The sequence below is a fragment of the Monodon monoceros genome, unplaced genomic scaffold (assembly GCF_005190385.1).
Source record: "Monodon monoceros isolate NGI ecotype Baffin Bay Population unplaced genomic scaffold, NGI_Narwhal_1 Super_Scaffold_21, whole genome shotgun sequence".
NCBI classification, from domain to species: Eukaryota; Metazoa; Chordata; class Mammalia; order Artiodactyla; family Monodontidae; genus Monodon; species Monodon monoceros.
In genome coordinates, this window is record NW_021703778.1 from 131,976,948 (window position 1) to 132,004,393 (window position 27,446).

At 36.7% G+C, this 27,446-nt stretch overlaps 1 protein-coding gene across 9 annotated transcripts in view; it reads left to right on the top strand.

Moving 5' to 3' along the window:
* Positions 1-27,446, top strand: part of KIAA0586 (KIAA0586 ortholog) — a 150,805-nt gene that overhangs the window by 55,447 nt on the left and 67,912 nt on the right. For 8 of the 9 annotated variants that reach the window (XM_029237835.1, XM_029237831.1, XM_029237838.1 and 5 more), the window contains 9 exons: positions 60-253; positions 1,791-1,909; positions 6,748-6,947; positions 10,752-10,911; positions 11,326-11,545; positions 12,127-12,380; positions 13,708-13,784; positions 18,496-18,630; positions 23,407-23,584. In XM_029237835.1, coding sequence (XP_029093668.1) covers positions 60-253; positions 1,791-1,909; positions 6,748-6,947; positions 10,752-10,911; positions 11,326-11,545; positions 12,127-12,380; positions 13,708-13,784; positions 18,496-18,630; positions 23,407-23,584 — 1,537 coding nt within the window. The remainder of the gene's footprint in view (positions 1-59; positions 254-1,790; positions 1,910-6,747; positions 6,948-10,751; positions 10,912-11,325; positions 11,546-12,126; positions 12,381-13,707; positions 13,785-18,495; positions 18,631-23,406; positions 23,585-27,446) is intronic. The other variant, XM_029237837.1, reaches the window with a different exon arrangement.

The window sequence follows — 27,446 nt, forward strand, 5'->3', positions numbered from 1 at the left end:
CACTCAGTAAGTGTTGAACAGTTACATGAATATAATAGTTTTGTTTTTATTATTACCAGGAAGAGGAAAAATGTGATGAAATTCTGGAATACTCTGAACCAATTCTGGAGTTTAACAGGAGTGTTAAAGTTGTTTCTACAAAATATAATGGCCCTCCGTTTCCACCAGTTGCTTCTACTTTTCAGCCCACTACTGATGTTCTGGATGAAGTAATTCAGAGAAAAGAAACATTGGAAAATAGCTTAATTCAATGGTGAGTTTACAGTGGTGTTGGGATGAACAGAATTATAGTAGCAAGTATAAATAGAACGTATGAAATTTTGGTTGAAAATCTTCCTTGTCTCCTTTTGTTTATTAAATTTTTCCTTTGCTGTAGTCACTGGACACTATCTGACATGAGGCTGAGGGTTTAACTAACTGTTGCAAGTATTGTTTCTGTCCTTGGATATTTGTACTGAGGCAGTCTATTATGACAAAAGAGGCTATTGCTGAGTAACAAAGCATTAAAAATGTACAAGTTCTTTAATCCAGTGGTTTATTAACAGAAATTTATCCTAAGGAAATAATCAGTTCTGCTACTAGGCCATAGAATACTTAGCACTTATAGTGCTTACTACAAACAAGGCACTGTTTTGTTTGTTACTTATATAAACTCATAAACTCTACTTTTATACCTATATTTACCTGAATATATTTAACTGAATATTCATACAGTTATCAAGATTGGGTTTAGAAAAATACTTAATGATGTAGAAAGATATTAATAACACTGGTGCATAAATGAAGCAGGATACTAATGACGCAACCACAGTTTAGAAGAGCTCACTCAAAAATAAACGTGCGTGGGAAAAATATTGAGAAATAATACCAAATTGTTAACTAACTTTGTTTATTCTTGAATCTGGGATTGTGAGTGAGCCTTATTTTTTTTTTTAACTTTTATGTGTTCTCTGATTTTTACAATGAACATCTATTACTTGTATAATAATAATTAAGAAGCCTGTTAGCTTCTCTAAAGAAATGTACAAAAAAAGCAGTCTCTTATTGTGTTTCCCTTCCTTTTGCTCTCCTACTTCCCTTCCTAAAAATGACCTTGAAAGTAAATTTTCTTTCCCTTTTTAGAGGAAAACTACCTGTGTTGCAGTCTATATATTTATTTCCTTGAAGGGAGGGCAGCTGGACTCCTTTTCTAGCTTTGATCTTGTGGGGTTTTATATGTGCTTTCAGAGTAGGGAACGCAACATTTTAGGTGCATGATATGCCAGGTAATCATTGACCTAAACCTTATTTTGAATTTACAAGGGCTGTTAAAGTTTTCATTAGACTGATCAGAAAGATTTTAATTTGATAAACTGTCTCCCACACAGAGATTCGGTTTGTTTTTCTAGGAGATATATTTGAAATTTTTCTTCTTTCCAGATTCAACTTTCCGAATGACTGCTTTCACATTTAAATGTTTGTGTCCTTGGGTACCAGTTATTTTTTTTAATTTATTTTTTTATTTTTTTATTTTTGCGGTACGCGGGCCTCTCACTGTTGTGGCCTCTCCCGTTGCGGAGCACAGGCTCCGGACGCGCAGGCTCAGTGGCCATGGCTCACGGGCCCAGCCGCTCTGCGGCACGTGGGATCTTCCCAGACCGGGGCACGAACCCGTGTCCCCTGCATTGGCAGGCGGACTCTCAACCACTGCGCCACCAGGGAAGCCCGGTACCAGTTATTTTTAAGGGTGTTACTTCTAACCATCTATACATTTCAACTAAATTTAGGAATCCTTAACTTTTTTCCCCCAGGGTAGAACAAGAAATAATGTCAAGAATGATCTCTGGGCTTCTTCCAGTCCAACAGCAGGCCACAGCTGACATCAGTGTCTCAGTCAGTGAGGCCAGTGAGCCATTGACTTCTGACATTGGTAAGTGAAATGGAATCTTTTAGCTTTTTTTGTTATTATAAGACAAAACCTTCAGGTTGTTGTGGATTTATATATTCTACAGGTCACATAGTCCTTGGTTGACAAAAGATAAAAGTCCTCTTCTTTTCAATGTCACTTCCCAGTCTTCTGTAGTGGAAGTTATTTCTCCCTCACTCCCTTATTACATACTGCAGCATTCAGATTATGCTATCAGCGTCCATCCCTCCTACCCCCAGTCTCTCCATTCTTTCCCATAGCACTTTGTGTGTGTTTGTTTGTGTGCCTGTGTATCTTTTTTTTTTTTTTTGCGGTACACGGGGCCACTCACTGTTGTAGCCTCTCCCATTGCGGAGCACAGGCTCCGGACGTGCAGGCTTAGCGGCCATGGCTCACAGGCCCAGCTGCTCTGCGGCATGTGGGATGTTCCCGGACCGGGGCACGAACCCGAGTCCTCTGCATCAGCAGGCGGACTCTCAACCACTGCGCCACCGGGGAGGCCCCTGTGTCTGTGTATCTTTGTTATAGTAACCATCAAACTGTATTATGATTGGCTTGCATATCTGTCTCACTCACTAGACTATAAATTACTCACAAGTAAGTGTGATTCTCCTTTAGAGCCTAGCCCTTGACTGACACCTAAGAAGAGTTTTAAGTATTCCCTGAATGGATAGAGCCTCTTTCTTTAGGGAGCCCACACCATTCACCTCTTCTTCCTCCTTCCTCTTCCTCTTCTCTCCCTCCTTCTTCCTCCTTTTCATCCTCCTCTCCTTCCCTCTTCTTCCCCCTCTTTCTCCATTAGCTTTTTGAGGCATATTTTACTTGCCGTAAAATTCACTAATTCTAAATGTACCGTTTGACAAGTTTTGTTAAACACAGCCACATGTTAGCCACACAGTCATGTTACAGAAAAACATTTCCATCATCCCCAACAGTCCCCTCATGCCACTTTGCAGTCAATCCCTAACCCCCTCCCATGCCTACTACACCCTAACAACCACTGATCTACTTTCTATCATTGAATTTTGCCTTTTCTAGAATTTCATACTTACGTAATCATACAGTATTTAGTCTTTTGTGTCTGGTTTCTTTTATTTAGCATAATGCTTTGACAGTCATGTTGTTGCATATAGTAATAAATATTACACTCCATGTATGTACCATAATTTGTTAATCCAGTTACCAGTTGATGGACATTTGTAGTCTTAGTTTTTGGCTATTATAAATACAGCTGTGCTATGTATATTTGCAAACTAATCTTTTATATACATCTTTTAATTTCTCTTGGTCATATGGTAAGTAGATATCTAACTTTATAGGAAACCGCTAAATGTTTCCAAAGTGGCTGTTCTATTTTGCATTCCAACCAGCAGTGAATGAGAGTTCCAGCTGCTCCACATCCTTACTAATGCTTGTTGTCAATGTTTTTAATTATAGCCATTCACTAAGCATGTGGAGATATCTCATTGTGGGTTTTGTTTGCATTTCCCCAGTAACTAATGATGTTGTACAATTTTTCTTGTGCTTATTTGCCATTTGTATATTTACTTTGATGAAGTATCTTTAAAACTCTTTTGCTCAGTTTTTAACTGGGGTCTATGTCTTACTATTATTGAGTTCTTTATTCTGGATACAAGTCCTTTATTGCATATGTTTTGCAATGTGTTATCCTAGTTTTTATCTTACCTTTTGCTTTCTCAGCATTGTCTTTTGAAGACCAGAGATTAATTTTGATGAAGTTTAATTTATCAATTTTTCTTTTATAGCTTGTGATCTTTGGGGTATACTGTTTAAGAAATCTTTGCCCAACATCATTAAGATTTTCTCCTGTGTTTTCTTATAGAAGCCTTATAGTTTTAGATTATAAATTTAGGTCTGTGGTATGTTTTGAGTTAATTTTTATATGTGAAGTGGAGTAAAGATCAAGATTTTTTTTGTGTGTATGGATATCCAATTTTTCTAGCGTTATTTGTTGAAAAGATTATCCTTTCTCCTGCTGAATTGCCTTGACACCTTTGTTGGAAATCATCTGGCTATTACATACTTTTGGATCTGTTTCTGGACTTGCTGTTTGGTCCCACTGATCTACAAGTCTGTCTTTACATCAACACTGTGCTTCTTGATTATTGTAATTTAACATTTTTCTAGCTCTTTTTTTTTTTTTAACATTCCTATATATCGTTACCTCTATTTTTTTTCCACTTCTTTCCAGTCCAGAATAGCCTCCTCTTCCTCCTTCTTAAACTACCCCTTAACTGCCTAAATCCTAGACATTAGAGTCTGTATTTACTGCTTTACTTTCTCATTTCTCACTTTCTCTTTAGTTTTTATGAGCTGGCTTTCTTCTTCCTTCTCGTTAATGAAATTCCTCTCTTACAGCATTTGGTTCTCAGAGATAACCTTTTTTCAAATCCTTATTCTCCTAGAAGGCTCTAGTATGGGCATTGTTGACTACCTCTAATTATTAAAACATTCTACTGGTTTTGGTTTCTTAGAATTCATTCTGTTGTTCTTCCCCTTATCTTTTTAATTTCTTTAGGACCTCATTTCCTCATCTTTTTTCTACTTGAATAAAAAATTTCCCCCAAGCTTTGTCCCCTGCCCTCTTTCTTTTCTGTTTTTCTAGTCTCTTCTTGGCGATAGTTATCCCGTGTCAGTTGATGACCCCTAAGCTACACATTTAGGCTGTAAACTTGCAGTTTTGCCTGTTGATGAATATTTTACTTGATGCTCCACTGGCATACCAAACTTGGTGTGTCCAGAATGCATCTCATTTTTCTAACCAACCTTATTCCTCCTTTGTTGCTCTTTCTGTTAATGATACCACTATTTTCCAAGTGCCCAGTTTCCAAAGCCTTGGAATATCACTTGTTCTACTTTGTTTTCTTTGGTCTTCCTCAGTCCACACCCAGCCACGTCCAATGTCCTGGCTCCATGCAATTTATTCTTATATTTGATTAATTCTTCCTATTTAGTATAACTCAAACGCCTCTTCCACTGCTACTATCCCAGGTTTTCTTTCATCTTCTTATTTTTTGAAGGAAGGAATAAAATGACCAACAAAGTTATGAGGAAATATTTTTAATTAAGATTAGTGCTTCTTTAATGATAAAATCATTTTGTCATGTTAGAAGATACTTTTTCAGAAGAAGGCATCTAGGAATACAAATCCAAAAGAAAACCAAAACCAGTTCATCCAAATAATTGCTCTGAGACTATTTCAAAATCTGTTGAAAAAGGAACAGATGGAAAATACCAAGTGAAACTGGAATAAAAAAGAACTGGAAGCTAAAGAGAAGACAAAGGACCATGAAATATGCCTTGGAGAAACAGATAGTCGGACTTCTGTAGCTTTTGGTCAAAATTCTGGTTGTAGAGATGGTATTCAGCAGTCCCAAGACAAGGAGACCAGTCCAGGAAAACAAACAAGTGCCTCCAAAGAGTTGTCCGGTTTATGATGGATACTGTGCAAACTGCCAGATGCTTTTTTCATTGCTAGGTCATACACCTCAATGGCGTATTTTGGAGTGCTTGGACTCTCCACCAGTCTCTCCTGCTAGTGCAAATCAGGGCTAGTGATAGTCCTCTTAGCAGTCCTTCACATGGGTCGGGTGGTGGTTTTCAGGCTTTGTAGCCTTAAGGAAACATGGTCTAATATAGAGGGTATTTAGATCCTGTTCCCTTTTCTTTAAAAGCATGTGTGTTTGCTTTTGTTTTGCCTATGTCTGGGTAGGGCTTTTGGGTTTTATAACAGAGATATTCTGATTTTTGGTCATGCCAAAACAATGAATTATGGGAACTAAAAATGGAGATGTGTTGATATATACTGTTGAATATAAACTTGGGATTGTGACAGTCTTTGCTATGGAGCTCCAGAGTAAATTGCTATTACTTATCTCTCAACAAGTGATCCCAAGACACCTGTACCTACCTTTTAGGGAATTCTCTGTAATGCCGCCATAGTTGTACTAATTAAGGAGTACTCTTTGGAGAGGTCATGTCTCCATCAAGTTGTATAGATCACTGTTTACATGTTTTCCACACAGAGCTTTAGAAATATAACCACTTTAAGCCTAATAAAGTCTGTTTAGGAAGTTTTACTGAATTTCATGTACATTCACACAAGTGAAAAGTACAACCCATTTGGAAAATTAATATACCTATAGAGCTGCTGACATCGAGCACCTAAACTACTCTAAAAGTTAGAGGAGGATTAGCCTGTAATGTTAGTAACTGAAGTATCTGAAACTGGACGGAAGTAAGATTTTGTCTTCATATTTATGAAGAAGCTGCCATTTCTCTAAAATCCCCCCACAGTCATTGTGTCCCTGTGTTTTGCCAAGATCTATCACAGTGTTTCCTGGTGCCCTACTCTTGGAAATGTGGGTTGTTTTCAGATGAAAACATTTAATGTGAATACAAATCTTTTTTTTTTTGCGGGGGTGGGGCGTGCTGAGCGGCATGCAGGATCTTAGTTCCCTGACCAGGGATTAAACCCGTGCCCCCTGCAGTGCGAGCATGGAATCTTAACCACTGCACCACCAGGGAAGTCCCTGCAAATCCTTTTTATCGCTAAATGTTGTAGTGGTAGGGAAGAGGCCATATAAGTAAATTTTCATCTGGATGTTTTCCTCCCCTTTTTAGTTTGTTTAGAGAGGATGTTCATTATGTGAGTTACCATCTTATTCTCTGTCACAATAAGTAGATTTTGTATTTTCATTTTATTCCTCCTCACACCATCTCATACACATATGTTCACATCTCTAAAATTTTAAGAATTAAGGCTTAGAATGCAAGCATGTTTCCTGCATACTTACTCTGAAATTCTTTCATTTTTTTAGTGGAAGGAACAAGCAGTGGTGCCCTCCAGCTTTTTGTTGATGCCGGGGTTCCTGTGAATTCAAACATTATTAGGCATTTTGTGAATGAAGCTCTTGCTGAAACCATTGCCATCTTGCTGGGTGACAGAGAAGCAAAGAAGCCAGGTCCTGTTGTTACAAGTGTTTCTGGGGATGTTTCAATAAGCAAAACACACTTGCTGGTAAGTGTGACTTTCCTTCATGACTTGGAGTCCTGGGGAATTTTTGATACCTTTGTTAAAGAACAGTAAAATGGACAGATTTTAAATTGGGTCATAAGACCATAGTTTGTGGTGGAGATTGGTTTCTTGTGGCTTTGATTACAATAACAGTTCCTCCAGCATTTTATTTTAAAAACTTTAAAATCTATAGAAAGTTGAAAGTATGATACAATGAACATCTGTGTAAGCTTTACCTACATTTACCAGCTGATAACATTTCGACACATTTTCTTTATCTGTCTTTATATGTTGTTTATTATATATGCTTTAAAACTCATTTGAAAGTTGCAGATATCATGACACTTCTAAAAGCATCAGTAGTATCTTCTAAGAACAAGATTGTTTATTACATAACCAAAATACCATTATTATGCTCTCCATATTTAACATGGATCTGTTAATACTATATAATATAGAGTCTATATTTGAACTTCCCCAGTTGTTCCAAGAATATCCTTATAGCTAATTCTTTTAAAATTCAAGATATAGCTAAAAATCACATGTACTGCTTTTGGTTCTTATGTAAAGTGATATTTTTAATCTTTAAAATAAAGTATATTTCAGGCATTTTTGTTATTGTTTGTTTAATCAGCCTTTTTATGTTAAATAGAGTTTCTAATTTATTATAGCAACATGAAATTATACAAAACCACTACCAGTGGAGGGTGGGAGGAGCAATATAGGGGTGGGGCAGTGGAAAGTGCAAACTATTGGCTGTAAGATAGGCTCAAGGATGTACTGTACAACACAGGGAGTAGAGCCAATATTCTGTAATAACTGTAAATGGAATGTAACCTTTAAAATTGTAAGAAAATTTTAAAAAACTAAAAAGAAAAAGAAATTATACAAAACCACAATGTACTCTGTATTACCAACTGTTTAAAACTTCATGGTCAATTCTGATCCTGTCGATCATAAAAACATCACTTTATATAGGTGAAACATTTAAACTGACTCATCTGAGGTATAAACATAAAGTTACATATTTGAATTCTGTGGAGATTGGTGTAATGTAATTGGTGTAGTGTGATTAGTGTGCCAGAGATTTGGTACATACTTTTGTTCTGTGCTTTATTTATTAGCTCATTGGTAATGCATGCCAATATCAGAGTTGTGGTTATCTCTATGCTAATTAAATTTGGTTTGTCTTCTGCCCATATATTTCAGATATTTTCATAAGGGTGATTTAATGAGAAAATAGAGAAAAATCAGTATAAATAGGAAATAAATGTAATTGTTGAGAGCATGGACTCTGGAGTTGGGAAGTTCTGAATATGAACCCTCAGCTCTGTTACTTTAGTCTTGTCTGTATACTAGAGATAAAATACTCAGAGTTTAAATGATGACGGCTTTACCAAAATCTGCTTTCCAAATATTAAGGAGGCCAAGTTCCCCTCCCCCATTGCCATATTGTTCCTTATCTTCAGAATTGCCATGGCTTTTTTTGGCCTTTTCATCTTCGATATATGTTTTAAAATTAATTTTCAAGTTCTGTAAAATATTTTGTTGGGATTTTGGGGGGAATTAATTCAATTTTGATTGGTTTAATTTGAGGAGAATTGACATCTTTATGATACTGTATCTTGTGAGCCATCATAGAAGATTTTGTGGAAGATTCAATAAGATGATATATGAAAGAGCTTAATCTAGGGCCTGGAACTTGGTAAATACTCAGTAACTCATTGTTTATCATTATTACCCATTACCAAGACTAGTAGGATACCTTTAAATCCTCTCATGATGAATCAGTAGCATTATTTTTGAAAACAGCAGTCTTAGGCTATAGGTTTATGCAGTCAAGAAGAATAAAACATAGTATATTTCTGTCACTTAAAAAACAAAGCTAAGAATATGCTAATAATTAAGCAATGCTATAGAATTTCTGATATGCTTCATAATTTTTAAATTGTATCTCTTTGCAACTCATAATACAGAATAAAGGCCAGTCACCCCACTATAAAAATATGTTTTAGAAAGAGAAAAAAAGGACAAATAGAAAAATGGGGAAAAGACATGTCCAGACAGTTCACACACAAAAAGGAAATACAAATGGCCCACATACATACAAAAAGATGGTCAGTCTCACTGATAGTGAGAAAAAAAAACCATTGAATCCATTTTTACTGATCAAATTGGTAACACTCTAAAAGTTTGATTAACACCATTGTTCAGCAAATCTTTGGGAATTGGGAATTCTCATACCTTCTGGTGTTATTGCATTGATAAAATAATATAACCGTGTAGAGGGAAATTTGGCAATATGTATTCAAATTAAGAATGCAATTAGCCCTTTAACCAAGCAGTCTCACTTCTGGGAATTTATTCTATAGAAAATCTATACACATATGAAATGACTTAAGTCTCAAAAAACTAAAAATGGAATTACCATATGACCCAGCAATCCCACTGCTGGGTATATATCCAAAAAAACCAAAGACACTAATTTGAAAAGATACATGCACCCCAACGCTCATAGCAGCGTTACTTACAATTGCCAGGTTATAGGAGCAACCTAAGTGTCCATCAGCAGATGAATGGATAAAGAAGATGTGGTATACACACACACACACACACACACACACACACACACACAATGGAACACTACTGAGCCATAAAAAAGAACGAAATTTTGCCATTTGCAGCAACATGGATGGACCTAGAGATTATCTAAGGCAGACAGAGAAAGACTAATATCATACAATAGCATTTATATGTGGATTCTAAAAAAATGATACAAATGAACTTATTTACCAAACAGAAAGACTCACAAACATAGAAAATAAACTTATGGTTACCTAGGAGAGGTAGGGAAGGGATAAATTAGGACTTTGGGATTAACAAATTAGTAGTTTATATAAGCTACTATATATAAAATAGATAAACAACAAGGACCTACTGTATAGCACAGGGAACTATATTCAATATCTTGTGATAACCTATAGTGGAAAAGAATCTGAAAAAGAATATATATATGTATGCATATATATAACTGAATCACTTTGCTGTACACCTGAAACTAACACAACATTGTAAATCAACTATACTTCAATAAAAAAAATTTTAAAGTAGGAATATAGCCAATATTTTATAATAACTGTAAACCTAGTGTAACCTTTAAAAATTGTATAAAAAATTTTAAAAATAGAGTATTCTGGACATAAAAAAATGACTTAAGATTATATTTGATAATTCTGAGGAAAGGAACTAAGTAGATAGGACATGGGTAGGAAAGGAGACTTAATTTTCACCATCATCCTTTTGAAGTTTGAATCGTTTGAATTACCTGTTTAACAAATTGATTTTAAAATGTGTGCTTTTTTCTTCCCCAGGACTTTCCATCTTTACATTGTCTTCCTTTTATCCCCCCTACTTTTTCTTATCCTTCCATTGCTTTTTATAAGCTTTGTTCTTTTGTACTGAAAGGGGGTTTTTGATATCTTGTCAATTAGTTAAAATGCTCTCTTTCTGTTACATGGTTTACCCAGTTTGTGTTTGGGTTTGATCTTCAGCTGTCTGTTTAATCTTCCTCTCTATATTAGATAAGGGGACCTAGTTCAGAGGCAGAGCTGTTTCAGTTGCTGGAGGCTTTCTGTAGTCCGGTCTTGAAACTAATAGCTAGGAGTTCAAGAGCTAGGATACAGAGGACTCCATTTTTACCCCCCATCCATTTAAATTTTATGTAACTCTGAATGAGATCATTTTATTTTTCAAATTACCCTTATTTGGGGATTGTAAGCACCACTTATCTTGTTTTATTTATTTTAGGCAAGAGTGTGTACCCCAGTGGCTACCCCACAGCCAACTCCTCCTCTCTCACCTTCATCACCTCCTGAGGAGCGTGTGTTGGTAAAAACTCCAGATTCTTCTCCCTGTGTTTCAGATCATGATGTAGCTTTTCCCATGAAAGAAATATTTGCTGAAGAAGGTAGAAACCTTATTTCTATAACTCAGTTTTAATTTTAGCAACTATTAAATAAAATATCATGGTTTGTTTTATAAGAGTCTTTATAGATTAGTATACACATACCTGTTGCTTACTAGGTTCTAGTAAGTCATTTTTTCTTACAAGGAAACTAAGGGGTTGGTTACCACTTTTTAAAGTATATAATCTAGTAGACATTTAGACTATTTTAAGTTCATGGTGATGTTGAAAGTGATGTCTTTTCAAGGTTATTTTTTGTACTTTACTAAATTAATTTGGAACTTTTCCCATTAATGGCCATCATTATTATTATTAATTCTTGTTGCCATTATTTGTATGCCAAAATGTTAAACAATATATCTTGCCTTCCTGTGGAATTCTTATTGACTTTTTTTTGCTTTTACAAAAAACCTTTAGGAAATAATATGCCTCCCATCACACTTGTTAATACTCCAACTGTTACCCCTGCAACTACACCTCCTCCCGCAGCAGCTGTTACCCCAACTTTGTCAGAGACTTCTATTGATAAATTGAAGATGTCAAGCCCAGAGCTTCCCAAGCCATGGAGTAATGGAGACCTGCCACTGGAAGAAGAGAATCCCAACTCTCTTCAAAAAGAACTTCACCCGAGAGCTATGTAAATGACAGTATATTCATTTTTAGTAACTATACATTTCATCTTATGTTGACTTAGGTGACCCATTGAAAACATCAGAAACGATAAATGAAGGTTGATAAACCACAAGCTAATCTATACTTTAGTAGGAAGAAGTTTCATAAATTTTATGTTTTTAAAATTTTTACCAGATTTATTTATACTTTCAGTTCTCTTCTTTTAAAACAAAATTTTGGGGGAAACAGATTAAAATAAAGATATCTATAATATTGTTAATAAAATAGAAGATTTTTCCCCAGTGTGAATCTTCATTTACTATGATCAGTTAACTTTTATATTACCATATATCCCTATGTAGATTTATTTTAGAGATGGTAGAACTTTCAAGATGGTCTGTGATTAAAGCATGAAGATGATTTTGGGAAAATAAATCTTGTTGGTTAATTATAGTAGTGCAGATTATAGAAATATATAGATATATCTATATATTGATATAGAAATGTCTAAAGGAGACATAGTACTTTTGAATCTTTTTTTTATATAAAAATTAATATAGGCCTTCACCGATGTAATACATTCAAACTATGTCTCTTTCTTCTTAGTGTAATGTCTGTGGCCACGGATGAAGAACCTGAGAGCATGGACTTCCCTGCTCAGCCTGCACCTCCAGAGCCAGTTCCCCTTATGCCGCTTCCTGCTGGCACCAAGGCCCCTTCCCCCATACAGATGCCAAGTTCAGATTCATCAACAATGGAGAGTACCTTGAGCGTTACTGCCACTGAAACTGAAACCTTAGATAGACCCATCTCTGAAGGAGAGATTTTATTTAATTGTGGTCAAAAAGTGGCTCGTAAGAGTAAGTTAATTTTGCATCAGTTGATTTCACTGGTTAGCTTATGATAATTCCTAAGTAATACTTTTCTGTTTAAAGTGTTTTTACTTAATTTTCAAGATGTAACAGGGTATAGTAGAAAGAACATGGACTCCGCAAGTTAACTTTTCTACACCTTAACCTCAGAATGTAAAATCTCCCTCATAAATCCCACCCTCCAGAAATAATATCACTGTTGAAAGTTTGGGGTATACCCTTCCAGTCTTTTTCTTTCTATGCATATATAGACACCTAAATACATTTGTATGTATATATTTTTTTACCTTTTAAGTAGGGTCATATTATACATATTGTTCTGAAATCTGAATTCTTTAACCTTAAATATGTTATAGACATTTTTCTATATTAATACATATAGCCCTACCTCTTTTTTTTAGTGGCTGGGTAGTCTGCTAAAACAGTGCCATAGTGGTGGGCATTTAGATTGTTTTCAGTATTTTCATACTATACATAACTCTCCACTGACCATCCTTGCACGTATATTTATTTATCTTTGTGAACTTCCATAACTGATAACTTCCTTAGAATACATGCCTAGAAGTGGAATTGCTGAGTCAGAGTATGCACCTTTAAAATAGCAATACATAGGGAATTCCCTGGCGGTCCAGTGGTTAGGGCTGCATGCGCTCACTGCCAGGGGCCTGGGTTCAGTCCCTGTTTGGGGAACTAAAAAATCCCACAAGCCACACAGTGTGGCCAAAAAAATAAAATTAAATAGCAATACATTGCCAACATGCTCTCCAGAAAGGTGAATCGGTTTTTAATTTTAATCAGTTATTAATTATATCAGTAGTATATAGGAGTGCCTCTTTTTAATTTCATGGTTACAGTTGATATTTAATAGCTCTTTTTAATTTCTGACAAGCTGGTAAGTGAAACAAAAATCTCATCTTTGTTATAAAATGTGCTTTTCTTTTTTTGCGGTACGCGGGCCTCTCACTGTTGTGGCCTCTCCCGTTGCGGAGCACAGGCTCCGGACGCGCAGGCTCAGCGGCCATGGCTCACGGGCCCAGCCGCTCCGCGGCATGTAGGATCCTCCCGGACCGGGACACAAACCCACGTCCCCTGCATCGGCAGGCGGACTCCCAACAACTGCGCCACCAGGGAAGCCCCTAAAATGTGCTTTTCAAAGAGCTAGTGAGATTGAATAGCTTGTGAACTATGATTTATGAACTTTGCCAGTATTTTTATTGTGTAAGTTTTAAGTGTAATATTCTATGGCTTTATGGTGAGATTATTTACTAAATTTATGTTTCTTCTTTTTTCCAAATTTTTGCATTTTAATTTCTAGTTTTAGGAGATGAAGGACTGTATCTGACAAACCTAAATGATAGCTTATCCAGTACTCTGCATGATGCCCTCGAAATGGTAAGAAGTGATTGACTCCACATTGAATTCTGAGATGAAGAATATCTGGATAAACTTGTTGCTACTGATCAGGGTTTTTTCTCAAATATTTGAGTTATAGTCATAAAATTTAATAAAATATCCATGAAGGAATTTAAAGTTTCTTACACATGTCATTATCATATTTACACATTTCATTATCATAATTGTGAGAATGAATAGGAAATTGTTGTTAACCCCTGTGGCTCCAGTAGTTGAAATATGCAGTTAATGTAATTAGGTAATGAAAATCTAACTCAAGGCACATTGTCACCTGGATATGTTGCCTTTACAGTGTTTCAGGCAGGACCTTAGCTGTGGAAACCAACTCTCTTATAATACGTTTGTAATTTTTCCCTAATCGTGATTATAATTCTTTATGCTAAAAAATAATTGAATTTAGTGGCTTTAAAAAAAAATACTGGGAATTCCCTGGTGGTCCAGTGGGTAAGACTCCGTGGTCCCAATACAGGGGGCCCGGGTTTGATCCCTGGGGAACTGTGGGGTCAGGGAACTAGATCCCACATGCATGCTGCAACTAAGAGTCCGCATACTGCAACTAAGAAGTCCACATGCCGCAACTAAGAAGTCCACCTGCCACAACTAAGACCTGGCACAGCCAAAATAAATAAATAAGTAAAGATTTTAAAAAATAATAAAAAAAATACTGAAATAGGACCCAAGGGTACTAACTCTCCTAGTTATTATCCAGCTTTATGGAAGGAAAATTCGCATTTAAAAATATATATCTTAACATATATATCAACATGTATAATATATATAAAAATACCATACAGAAATGATAATAGGGATTTTCTTTTGAAAATTATTAATGAATAGAAATCTTTACTTTTTATGTTTTCAAACAACCTAAGCAAGTAAGGGTAGTTGTGCTCAACTTTCATCTACATTCATCCATAGCCTTTGCTAAGCATTGCTATTATTGTTGCTCTTTAAAAAAAAAACTTATTTGATAATTTTTGACATATGTATATATCTGTAAAGCCATTACCACAGTTAATGTAATGAACATATTCATCATCCATCACTCCCAAATCTCTCCTCAGGCCCTTTTGTAATCCCTCCTTCTCATCTCTCATCATTCCTCTCATTCTCTATACCTCTTCCAGTAACCACTGATCTACTTTCTGTAACTATAGATTAGTTTCCATTTCTAGATGTATATAAATGGAATCACGTGGCATGTATTCTTTTTTTTTTGTCTGATTGTTTTAACTCAGCATAATTATTTTGAGATTTATCTGTGTTATACTTTGTATCATAGTTCATTCCTTGTTATTGCTGAGTAGTGCTCTATTGTATGGATGTGCCACAGTTTGCCTATTCACCTGTTGATGGACGTTTGGGTTCATTTCCAGTTGGGAGCTATTACACATTAAGCTGCTATGAAGACTTGTGTACAAGTCTTTGTATTGACATATGCCTTCATTTCTCTCTGGCAAATATCTAGGGGTGGAATGGATGGATAATATGGTAGTTATATCTTAATCTTTGAGAAAAGCTGTTTAGGGCTTCCCTGGTGGCTCAGTGGTTAAGAATCCGCCCGCCAATGCAGGGGACACGGGTTTGAGCCCTGGTCCGGGAAGATCCCACATGCCGCGGAGCAACTAAGCCCATGTGCCACAATTACTGAGCCTGTGCTCTGGAGCCCGTGAGCCACAACTACTGAAGCCCGTGTGCCTAGAGCCCATGCTCTGCAACAAGAGAAGCCACCGCAACAAGAAGCCCATGCACCGCAACGAAGAGTAGCCCCCCCTCACTGCAACTAGAGAAAGCCTGTGCTCAGCAATGAAGACCCAATGCAGCCAAAAATAAATTAATTAAATTAAAAAAAGAAAAGCTGTTTAATTTGATCTGCCAAAATTTTGCATAGACTTTTTCCTTCTATGTTTTATATTACTATAAATATTTTGGAGCTTTGCTCAGGACATGGTTAAGTACTTAGAGACAGTTTTACCCTTTTGAGTCTTGCTTTTAAGATTTGTTAGGCAGTACCAGAACAGTACTCAATCTAGGGCTATTTATCCCCCGCTATGGAGAGAAGACACTTCTATGTACTCCACCCAGTGCCTCATTAATGAGGTTTTCCAGCCTGGCTAGTGGGAACAACCATCCAAGCCCTGTGTGAGCATCAGGCAGTGTTATATCCAGCCCCTTCTCAGGTGCTCATTCCTGCAGCCTCATGTAATTGTCTCCAAAGCATCTGCTGAGTAGTACTCAGCTTAATACTCAAAGGGGATCTTCTGTAGATTTCCAGAGTTTTCTCCCTCTGCAGCTTTCACTTTTCTAGCCGTCCATCTCATGAACTCTAGCTGTCTTGGCCTCCCTGGAGTTTCAGCTCCATCTTCTTAGCTTAGGCTCTTGTGCCACAGCCTGGAAACTCAGATGGTAAGCTGGAGCAGTCATAGGGTTCTTCTGACTTGTTTTTCATTTCTCAGGGATCACTGTCTTTTGTTACCTGATGTTCCATGTCTTGAAATGCAGTTTTTCACATACTTTGTCCATTTTTTAGTTGTTTCAAGGGGGTGGGTGTACCTGGTCCTTATTACTCCACCTTGACTGGAAGTTTTAGAAGTCTAGTTGCATTTTTATCTTTCCATTTGTATCATTATATAGGATCATGATGAAAAAAGAGAGAGATTGGTGTACTTTTGAAACAACATGCCCTTCTATCCCCTTACAATCATAATGCTAGAAATTTCTTATTTTTTCTTTCTTTTTGGCCGTGCCACGCAGCTTGCGGGATCTCAGTTCCATGACCAGGGATTGAACCTGGGCCACAGCAATGAAAGCCCAGAATCCTAACCACTAGGCCACCAGGGAACTCCCTAGAAATTTCTTTAAAGCAGCCTATTCAAGTGATGTAAACTAGGATTGTATATTAAATTCACCAGTGGAGCTTTTAAAAATATGCATCCTGCCCCCACCCTCTGATATGTTGATTCGGTAGGTCATGAGTGTTATATGGTATACATGCATGTGTGTGGGCGGTTAGAAGCCTAAACCTGTATATTTTTAAAAAGCATCCCAAAAGATGATGCTCATTCTTCGTTAAAAATAGTAACTACTCATTTTACTTTGCGTTGAATGAGGTTAAATCACTTGTTTGTGTCACATAGCTGTATAGTGATAGATCCACAACTCTTTTTATATGGATACATGATAATTTGCCTTTCATCTTAAGCTATCAACTTAAGCTAAAAACTGTAAATTTTGAGTTCTAATAGGAGCTATCTGAATCCTAAAGCTTGAGTTGCAAGCAGCTGGGTGTGTGTGTCCGGTGTTTGTCAAGTCCAACAAACAAAAAGCAAAAGATTCCATGTAGCATCTCTACACTATTAAAGACACAGTAGGGTAAAGATGCCAAATCTGGAGATTCATACATTCAAGTAATAAAATGTGTTAAAACAATTTGCTTTACTATGTGTAGGAGTATGAAATAATTAATGAAGGAGAGTTTTGATAAGATTTTAATAGGGCAGTTACTTTTCTAACAGTAATTATTTATTACAAGTAATTGAGTCTGTTCTGAAGAGAGTGGAAATCACTTTTATAAAATAATATGGGGGGAAGCATAAAGGAGAAGTCTTTATTTTCAGAGGAGCATTACACTAACATTTGGCTTACTTAATATGTCATTAGGGCATTTTTATCCATTCTTAGAACTTTATCATGGTGCCAAAGCACATTTAAGTTTGTTTAAATAGCTGAACTGAACCAGGACTAAATTATAACATCTTTCTTTTTTTACATTTGAAACTAAACTTTAATTTTGCTATCTTTACTAAGCCTAAATCAGATATGCTACAAATTCATGATAAAATCACATGCAGAAGTACAGTCTTGAAAAAGACTAACTTTGCAGTTATGTACCAGTAGGTATTTATCTGTGTACACCTGGGGGATAAAGACTTGTACTGCAGAGTTAAACTTTATTTCATTAAATGTAAGATACTTAAGTAAAAAAAAATACTATTAATGGAGTTTAAAATCATGCTAATCCTTGTATTTACAAGGGAATCCAGTTTTCTGACTCTGTGGCCCACACTGTCCTTCATTTTCGGGACTGGTCTATTTTGAGGCACCAAGAAGTCTAAGCTGGGTCTTCCAACTAGGGCTTTCAGTACCTGCTCCCTAGTGAGTACTGGAGGTCAGCGCAAAGGCAAATGGACAATCAAAGGTCTATAGGTGCCTCAGCGTATTTCTGCAGTTTTTCATTTCTGCCTGTGGTCCAGATTGCACCACTGCTACAGTGCTTTGCCCCCATTGCCACACTGGGGGCGCAGCTTTGTGTGCTGCATCAACATGAAGCAGGAAACCGTGTGAGCCAAAAACTTGATGACACTGTGTAAAACGTTTATGAATCATTGTAACTCAATCACATGGGACAAAGGGTCCAACTTTCATATGATTTTATAGTAAATCCCTAGTTTAAATATAACCCAATTATTTTATACCGTTATTTACATTTGAGGCAAAAATAAAGGGTTTTTAGTATAGTCGAATGGAAGTGAGATCTAAATGATAATAAAGAGTCCATCTTCTTTCTGTAAAGTGCTAATATGACCATGTTCATGATGACTGTTAAGTTTTATTAATCATAAATTATGAAAAATGTAATTGATGCATTAATTTTTGTTTTTTTATTGTATTGTCTTTATATTTTACTTAGGAAGATGATCCTCCCAGCGAAGGACAAGTGATTAGGATGCCCCATAAAGAAATTCATGCTGATGCAATTCTTTCTCTTCTTGCTAAACAAAACCAGGAATCGTTAGTTTCACGGCAAATGGTCTATCATTCAGAGGTATTTTTTAACCTTAATTTTTTTTTCTGTTAGATCTAAGTACAGGAAAAAGATAACAAAAATATTCCTACGTTTAGTTAAAGCACTCTAATACTTCAGCTTACTCAGGGGTCAGCCTTGCAGTAACTTTAACCTAGAACCGTAGTTATGAGTTTTACAGCTGAAAGGAATTTAGGCCATCTGTTCCAACTCTCTTATTCTACAGATGAAAAAAGCTGAAGCCCTTTCAAATGATTTGTGAGGATCGTTCATTCATTCTTTCTTTCTTTCTGCAACCATTTACTGAGTATCTACTATATGCCAGACACAACCTCCGAAAAGGTACAAAGATGAATGAGGCAGGGTCCCTACCTTTAAGCAGCTTACAGTCCTGTAGGGAGAAAAGAGCTTAAACAATTACTCTACCGTGCAGTAACTGATCAAATAGCTGGAGAAGTAGATGGAACAATATGATCGTAAAGAACCTTGTAGGCCATGGTAAGGCTTGGACACTATGGAGCCCCTTAAGATATTTTTGGGCAAGGGAGTCACAGGCTAAGATATTTAGGAAGACATATGGAGCCATGGACAAGTGAGGGAAAGATAGAGGTTTGTCAGAACACCACTGGAGTAGTCCAGAATGAGAACATGAACAAAGGCAGTTAAGTAGAAATAGAAAGGAGAGAGATTTAAATATAAGAGTACTGATTGGCAGTAATTGGTCACTGGTTAAGGGAAGTTGTGGTTGTATAGCTGTTGGCTTAGAAAAGCAGAGAGAAGAGTGCTAAGTATTGTGGGGAAGGTAATGAATTTGATTTGAAACATTAAGTTTAAGGTGCTTAAGGAAATTCCAGGTGGAAATGTACAGTGTCGTTGCTCAGGCTGGTTAATGATAGAGGTGGGACGAGGATTCTTGATTCTATTTAGTATTCTTTCTATTGTATTTGGTTGTCTTTGCTTGAACAGGTGTGAAACTGGCTTTAGATGAGCTGAAGATCTGAAGACTATACAGAATCCAAGGAGATGACTGGCTTTATTTTCTATTAATTTTTATCTTAAAAATTTTAATTCTTAGGAAAGGTAGAAGAAAAAAGATATGGAACTTAGTAATGGAAAAAATGGAAATTTAACTTACTTCTTCTTATTGAAAAATGACTAAATTTTCTGCAACTTTGCTTAGCTATTGACCAAAAATTGATTTCACTGGAAAGATACTAGTTGTGATTGCTGTTGCTAAACTCAAGAAAGTACTCTCATAGCTGTAGAAACCATGCTGCTTAGTATAGAAACCAGTAGGCTGAGAGAGAAAAAGGAGAGAGAAAATGAGACAAACAAATGGCACAAAAAATAGTAGAAATGTCAGTGTAGTTTAAAAGTTCCACTAACTAATCCCTCTTTCCTTCATTTTGGAAATCAGTAATATTGGTTCATTTATTCATTTGATGCTCAGACTTTTCCATCTTTTTAATGCTGGGAAATTTCTCTCACTACTTTTTTCAATTTTTTCTTCCTCTCATTTTTCCCCCTCTGGCTAGAACTGTTATTTCCAAATATTAACACTTCTGCTTCTGCTTGTTTTATCTCTTAGACTTTCTATGTCTTCATTCTTTCCTACTCTCTTCTGGGAGAGTTCTTCAATCTGATCTGCCAACCACTAAGTTGTTCTTTAGCCTACTATTTATCTGATTTATTATATTTTTCATATCTGATAGTCTTACTTGGTTCTTTTTTTTTAATGATTTTTTGTTTCACATTGTTAATATCTTTCTTTATTCCTTGTGTGTATGTATGTATGATTAATGTTTTTCACTTTTTTTTTTTAACACTAATTGATTCCTCGAGTATCTGTTTCTTTTTTTAACATCTTTACTGGAGTATAATTGCTTTACAATGATGTGTTAGTTTGTGCTTTATAAGAGTATCTGTTTCTTTTGGTATATGAACTCATGTTCCGGGGCGGGGGGGGGGGGGGTGGTGGTGGTGGGAATAAGCTATTCTGTGAGAAATCCTATTGCGTAAGGACTAAAATCAGGCCATAGTCTGTTCCTGTGAATATAAGAAGAGAGGAGGAGATGAGCCCCAGGGATGGCGTCTCAGGCAGCACAGAACCACTGTTGATCGTGGCCACTGCTGTTTGCTGGTACTCTACCGTTTAGTGTTTCTGATGGTTGTTGTGTCTTTAAAACCCTTAGGAAGAAGTTTCTTTGGGAAGTTTTGTATTCCTGTCCTGGGGTGAAGAAGGAAGAGAGTAAAGGAATGAATGGTCCTGGGTTCCTGCTCAGATGTCACCTATAACTTTTTGCCCCAGCTGGGCCTTCATGTTCCCTGATGTTACTCTGGGGTACTAGTATCTGCAGCCCAGATTGTTGCCAAGATCTTTATGGTTAAGGGACAAGCAGTGATGATCTCACGTTAATGAAGGAAAAAGGGAATGACAGCAGCACTTTGTACCAATCTTTCTTCTCACTAAACCTCCTCTAGCGACCCTCCTCCTCAGGATGCAGCCCCTTTCTCCCCACACACACAAAGTCAAGCTAGTTGTCAGTCTTTCTTAGTAGTTTTTCACAACTTTTACTTAGTTCTCAGAATCCTGGTTTCTTCCCACTTATGTAGTTACTACAACATTGTTTTGGGGACAGGGAGCTGGCAGCCTTTGTTAGTGTGCCATCTTGGCTAGACCAGAAGCCCAGAAGTTGGAAGTTTATCCTTTCCAGATCTTTTTCTAAGCATCTAAGCATTTGCATATGTGTGTTTGTGTGTGGTCATGTGTGGATAATTTTGAGGTATATGTATGTGTTTTTCTGCCATCTGATTCTTAAAATTTAACTATAAATCCTAAAGATCCACCATATCCTTTTTATCTACCATGTAGTATACCCTAGGTTAATTATTCTACTGTTGAAGGATTTTTAGATTGGTTCCAATTTTTTTTCTCTCCAAAATGTAATAAGAATAAAATCCTTTTTACATTATGAGGAATTGCCTTTCTATAGAAGATGAGGGGTGGAATTACTCAAAAGGCACGAGCATTTATAATTTAAATAGACACTAATAAATTGCTTTTCAACTATATGAGATTCCTTTCCAACACCACATATATATTTTTTTTTTTGCGGTACGCGGGCCTTTCACTGTTGTGGCCTCTCCCATTGCGGAGCACAGGCTCCGGACGCACAGGCTCAGCGGCCATGGCTCACGGGCCCAGCTGCTCCGCGGCATGTGGGATCTTCCCGGACCGAGGCACGAACCCGTGTCCCCTGCATTGGCAGGTGGACTCTCAACCACTGCGCCACCAGGGAAGCCCACATATGATATTTTTAATCTTAAATTTTTGCCAGTCTGATTAACAGCGACATTTAGTGCGTTATCCTACATTTACAGAACTATCAAACATTTGTTTTGTTTGTAATAAGAACTAGTAGTAATGATACATTTGTAAGTTAAAATATTGCTTTGGTAAGAAAATAGTGACCGTCCTTTGTGCTTAAACAACTCTTTGCCCAGAGGGAGCATCAGGTCAGTGAGAGTAGTCTGATGACAAAACTGCAATTTGTACATTTATGTGGATGGGCCAGGTGTACTACTAGAGATCATAGGTAGCCTAACTTAGAATTGACATGAGTCTGAGCTTTGAGTATAATATTAAAATGATAACTGCTTATGAGTACGAGAGCATTTTGTGAATAGGGAAGCTAAATCTTCAGTAGGGTCATAGAGTATTAAGGTGTTAAGTAGTTCAGCAGTTACAAGTACCTTAAAAAATTGGTTCACAACAGAGAAGGTACTATATATTGCACAACATTTATATGGTAGTGGAGAGTAATACAGGCACTGTGAAATATTTCTAATTAATTTCTAGGGAAAATGTATCTGCTGTCATTCTAAACTTTGCCCAAGAATCTCCAAGGGTTTTATATTAATTGCAAAACAATCTTTTTTTTTTTAAAGGGTGTTGAGCAACTGATATTCTTAAAGAAAAGTCAGATTACAGGATAAGGGGAGCTACAAATCTGTAGAGGATAATTAGGGCAAATTGTAGAAAATCTTGAATGATGAGCTAAACAGTTAGATTTTATTTTGTAATCAACAGAGTCATCAAAGATGTTTCAGCAGTGATTTCTTCATATATTCTAGTAAAAAAACTCTACTTGGTTGAAATTAAACTCCTTTTAATAAAAAACATGAGAACTCTCATATACTGGAATTTTTATTCAGTTCTTGATTAGTAAACTCATTTATTAGAATATCTCCAAGTCACGAGATGCGCTAGTGATTAGGGCATATTATTTTTAATACCAAAAGAAAATAGAATTCATCATTTTTTTAGTTTTTATTTATTTCATATATTTGATAAACATATTCATACTTTTTGTACATTTTCATCGGTTTTATTATAAAGTTCACACTAACAACTTTAGCCAATTTTCATTCATAAAGAACAAGAGGTGAATTTTCTATTCTTCTAATTAAGCTGTATGAACAATGTATAATGTGTGACAGCATTTAGTGTTTTAAATAACATTTTTCCGGTGTGTTTTATTGTTGTCTAATTTGGAGGTTGAAGAAAACAGATAGTGGGTATTTAACTTCATAAGAAATAAGACATGGAGAACAAAGCCTGCACTTAGATATCTTATTAAACTAACTTTCCTGTAGCGTGTATGTGGCATAATAAGGACTTCCTAAAATAGCTTTCAAGCAGTCATGTGGTCTGCATCATGATACATTTGACAAATATTTCTTGTTTTGACTTGATTTTAATGTAACGTGTGTAACAATGGTTTCTACTTTTTACAGGACTTGGAAAACAGTGTAGGTGAACTTAGTGAAGGACAAAGGCCCAGGCTGACAGCAGCAGCAGAGAACATCTTAATGGGACATTCCGCCTATATGCAGCAGCCTGTAACTAACGCAGAGTCTTCAGATCAGAGATGTGCTCCTAAGCCATTATCTCAGCAGTGTGACACAGTTACAGGTATACACCAAAATATTGCTTCTTGATGTATTGTCTGTTAGAATATTCACTTCGAATCCCATCATACTTTTTTGGTACTGTTTCCATGTTGAATGCTGTATTCTGTTTTGTATTATAATCTACAGTAGTGTTCCTCATCTGAATTAAGAAAAGCATAACTATTTTCAGGTAGGGGCTTACAAAATTTCCTTATTAAAAGGGGTATTCATAATTGAAAAGTTTGATAATGACTTTTTCTATGGTATTTATAGCAGTATTTCCCCAAAGTGTTGGTACGTGAATCACTGGATGGGGCATGAGATAATTTTGGTAATATGCATGTGTCCACCTAAAAATTTTTAATAGTGATGTATTTATTTTAATATATACTGGAAAAATATAACCAGCACATCAAAACTGTGACATAACAGATCTTGCGTAGGACAATGTTAAATTAGGTAGTACTGTAGAAGTTCAGTCTTCTGACTCAGTGCTCAGTGTGCTCGGGACTGTTTTGGAATTTTATTATCTAAACTTTCTGCTGTAACACTTTGGGAATAAGAGTAGAATAGAGAATACCAGGTTCTAGCATATGTAGTTGATTTTCATTATCTATAGTACTTATGTCCTATAGAGTCACCAGAAACATTGAATTAGCAAATACTGAGCCACTGCTTCTAGGGGAAATACAAGGTTAGGTTCCTGTGAGCCTCTGATTATAACATTTTTGACAGTTGATCCATACATAACTTTGTTTTATGTGTGTTTCTATTTAAGGACACTTATTTAATGTATATTGTTGATTCATTAACATTGAATCTCACGGCCAACAGCACTTAACTCATTCCTGAATGAAACTTATCTAACACATATATTTTTTCTCTAAGGCTCATCGCAGCCTTCTTGCACTTAGGTACACTAGAGAGCACTTCTGCACTATGTTTGGGGGCCATTTTAAACACCCACAAAATCAACAAAGCGTTCAAAAATGTGTCACTAAATAGACAGCGAAAAAGAACACTTGTTCACGGTGTAAGAGCTGGTAAGAAAGCAGAGCAGCACCGTGTTCAACCTCATCTGCTGAAGTGTGTGTAGGGTGATTCAGGTTTCTGCTGCTCTACACATGTCCACAAATGACTGCGAACGTGCTGTGAGTATTGATTTCAGGGTTACAAATAAATTTTATCAGATAGGTGAATTTGCAGAAATGGAATCTTCAGATTAATGAGGATCAACTATATTCTCATTTATTGATTTTCTCATGCCCATTGCTGCATTTTCTTAAATGGAAAGAACTTCTGGAGGTATGCAGATTTGCCAGAAGTTAGAAGAGGAGATGCTGGAAGTTAGAAAAACATTGGCACAGAGTATGAGTAAACACCTTATCATTCAGAACTGAGAGACATTCAAGACTGAATTTTCTATGGGAATGAATGTAAATTAATATTTGAATTATTTATTTTATGCACATAGTAAGAGTATTAATTTTTTTACATTTTTAAAAATTAGTATTCAAAGTGGCATTAAAATATGACTTCTATATTTGTATCCAGCTAACCGTGCAGAGTGCAATTAAATAGAATTGACACTAGATGGCTCTCGCAGATCACTTGAGAGCTACTTGGTACTTGGCGAACAAAGAGGTACTTGTTAAATTGTTACAGAAAATAAAAATAAATAAATAATAAATGTTATAGAATAAAATCCATGAGGATATATCCTGTTTAGCCCCTCCTTATACCCTGGTATCACCTAGCAGATTACCTATAGTACAGTTCATTTTTAATTGTAGGCACACTATAGATATTTATTTAATTTAATTGGAAAAAATAATAAGTGATGTGGCGTAAGATTGAGCATATAGATGGGTCAGTATGACAGAGTGGCTAAGAGCTTGAGCTTTTGGAGTTTCAGAAATCAGTTTGAATTCCAGCTCTGTATTTTTGGGCAAGTAACAACCTTTCTGAGCCCAAGTTTCTTCATCTATCAAGTGGGGATAATATTAATGTATTAGTTACCTATTGCTATGTAACAAATTACCCCAAAATTTAGCAGATGAAGACAGCAAACATATTAGCTCACACATTTCTGAAAGTTATGAATCTGGGAGTAGCTTAGCTGCATGGTTCTCAGGATCTCTCATGAAGGTGTAGTCAAGCTGTTGGCTAGAGCTGCAGTCATATGAGGGCTTCAGCTAGGGTTGGAGGATCTATTTTCCAAGCTCACTCACGTGGCTGCTGGCAAGATGCCTCAGTTCCTCATTACTGGAACCTTTCTATAGAGCTGTCATGACATGGCAGCTGGCTTTTCCCAGAGTGGATGATCTGAGAGAAAGTGAACAACCAAGATGGAAACCACGATGTCTTTTATAACCTAGTCTCAGAAGTGACATGCCATTACTTCTGCCACATTCTGTTGATAACACAGACCAATCCTGAAATAATATTGTAGGGGACTACAGAAAGGTGTGAATACCAGGACCCAGATGTTAGGGTACCGTCGTGGAGGCTGCTTACCAGAAACAATATCTACCTCCTAAGGTTATTAGGGGTGGGTAGTAGGTGACAATGCACATAAAGTAGTTAGCACTGTGCTTGGCACATGGTAACTGTTACTATCTTCAATAATGCTTGGAGAATGTAAAAATATCAGCACCTTCTCAAATGTGTTTAATGGAACCAGAAACTATCCACAGTTGCTTAAAAGGAAGGTGCCTATAGAGAGCTAGTTTGTTCCTCTTGCTTTAAGTATTTTGTTACATTATGTTTACTGCAGAAGAATGAGTCCCAGTGTATCACTATTTCTGCTACTGGCTAATCTCATGCCTTTCATGTTGATTTTTAGTAACTTTGTTTACAGAGGCTCAGCTCTTCTTACCTTGCCTGTCCCCACCCCTGCTCATTTTCAGAAAGCATCCTATTTGCAACCTATAGTCCCCTATCAGTGTTTCTAATTCTGAGGCTTTCACGTTGCGTTGAGTAACAAAAAGCTGCTAAATAAGGTTTAAAGAATTGTCTCGAGAACCCTAAAGTGTAAACTGGTATTTTGAACAAACTGTGAGGACTCTGGGACTTACTACCAATTATAGCTCTTCATTTACTCAGAAAACTTGTATTGAGTACCTACTGTGTACTCGGTACCAATATATTAGTACAATATTAGGGTCTTGAGATGCAGAGGTAATAGACATCTGCTCTCAAGGAAGTTTACAAACTTGTGTAGAAGAATATGAGACAGCAGTTTTAATATTGTGTGATTAATGCACAACACAGACTGCTTTGGGAGCGCAGAGGAGGAACAGCCCACACATGAGAGCTCAGAGAAGGTTTCCCACAAGAGCCAATGTGAAACTGAATCTTAGAGGAATCAGCCAGATGATGAAGTGTGATAAGCACGTTCCAGTTTATGCATTTACTTATTCAGAAAATATTTTTTTGAGTGCTTGCTCTGCTCTAAGCACAGTCTAGGTGGTAGGAATATAAAACCTGGTAAGGCCTTATCCATAATGAATATTTTCTCTAGTAGAAGTAGTAGAGAGAAGGCAAAAACGTGCAATAAATTACTGTAGTTATTGTGAAGCAGTCCGTATGGGATGGGAGTACAGGTCAGTTGTAACTGGGGAGGGCAATCAAGAAAGACTTCATGGGGCTTCCCTGGTGGCACAGTGGTTGAGAGTCAGCCTGCCGATGCAGGGGACACGGGTTCGTGCCCCAGTCCAGGAGGATCCTACATGCCACGGAGTGGCTGGGCCCGTGAGCCATGGCCTCTGAGCCGGCACGTCCGGAGCCTGTGCTCCGCAGCGGGAGAGGCCACAATAGTGAGAGGCCTGCGTACCGCAAAAAAAAAAAAAAAAAAAAAAAGGAAGACTTCATGTGTGAGGAGC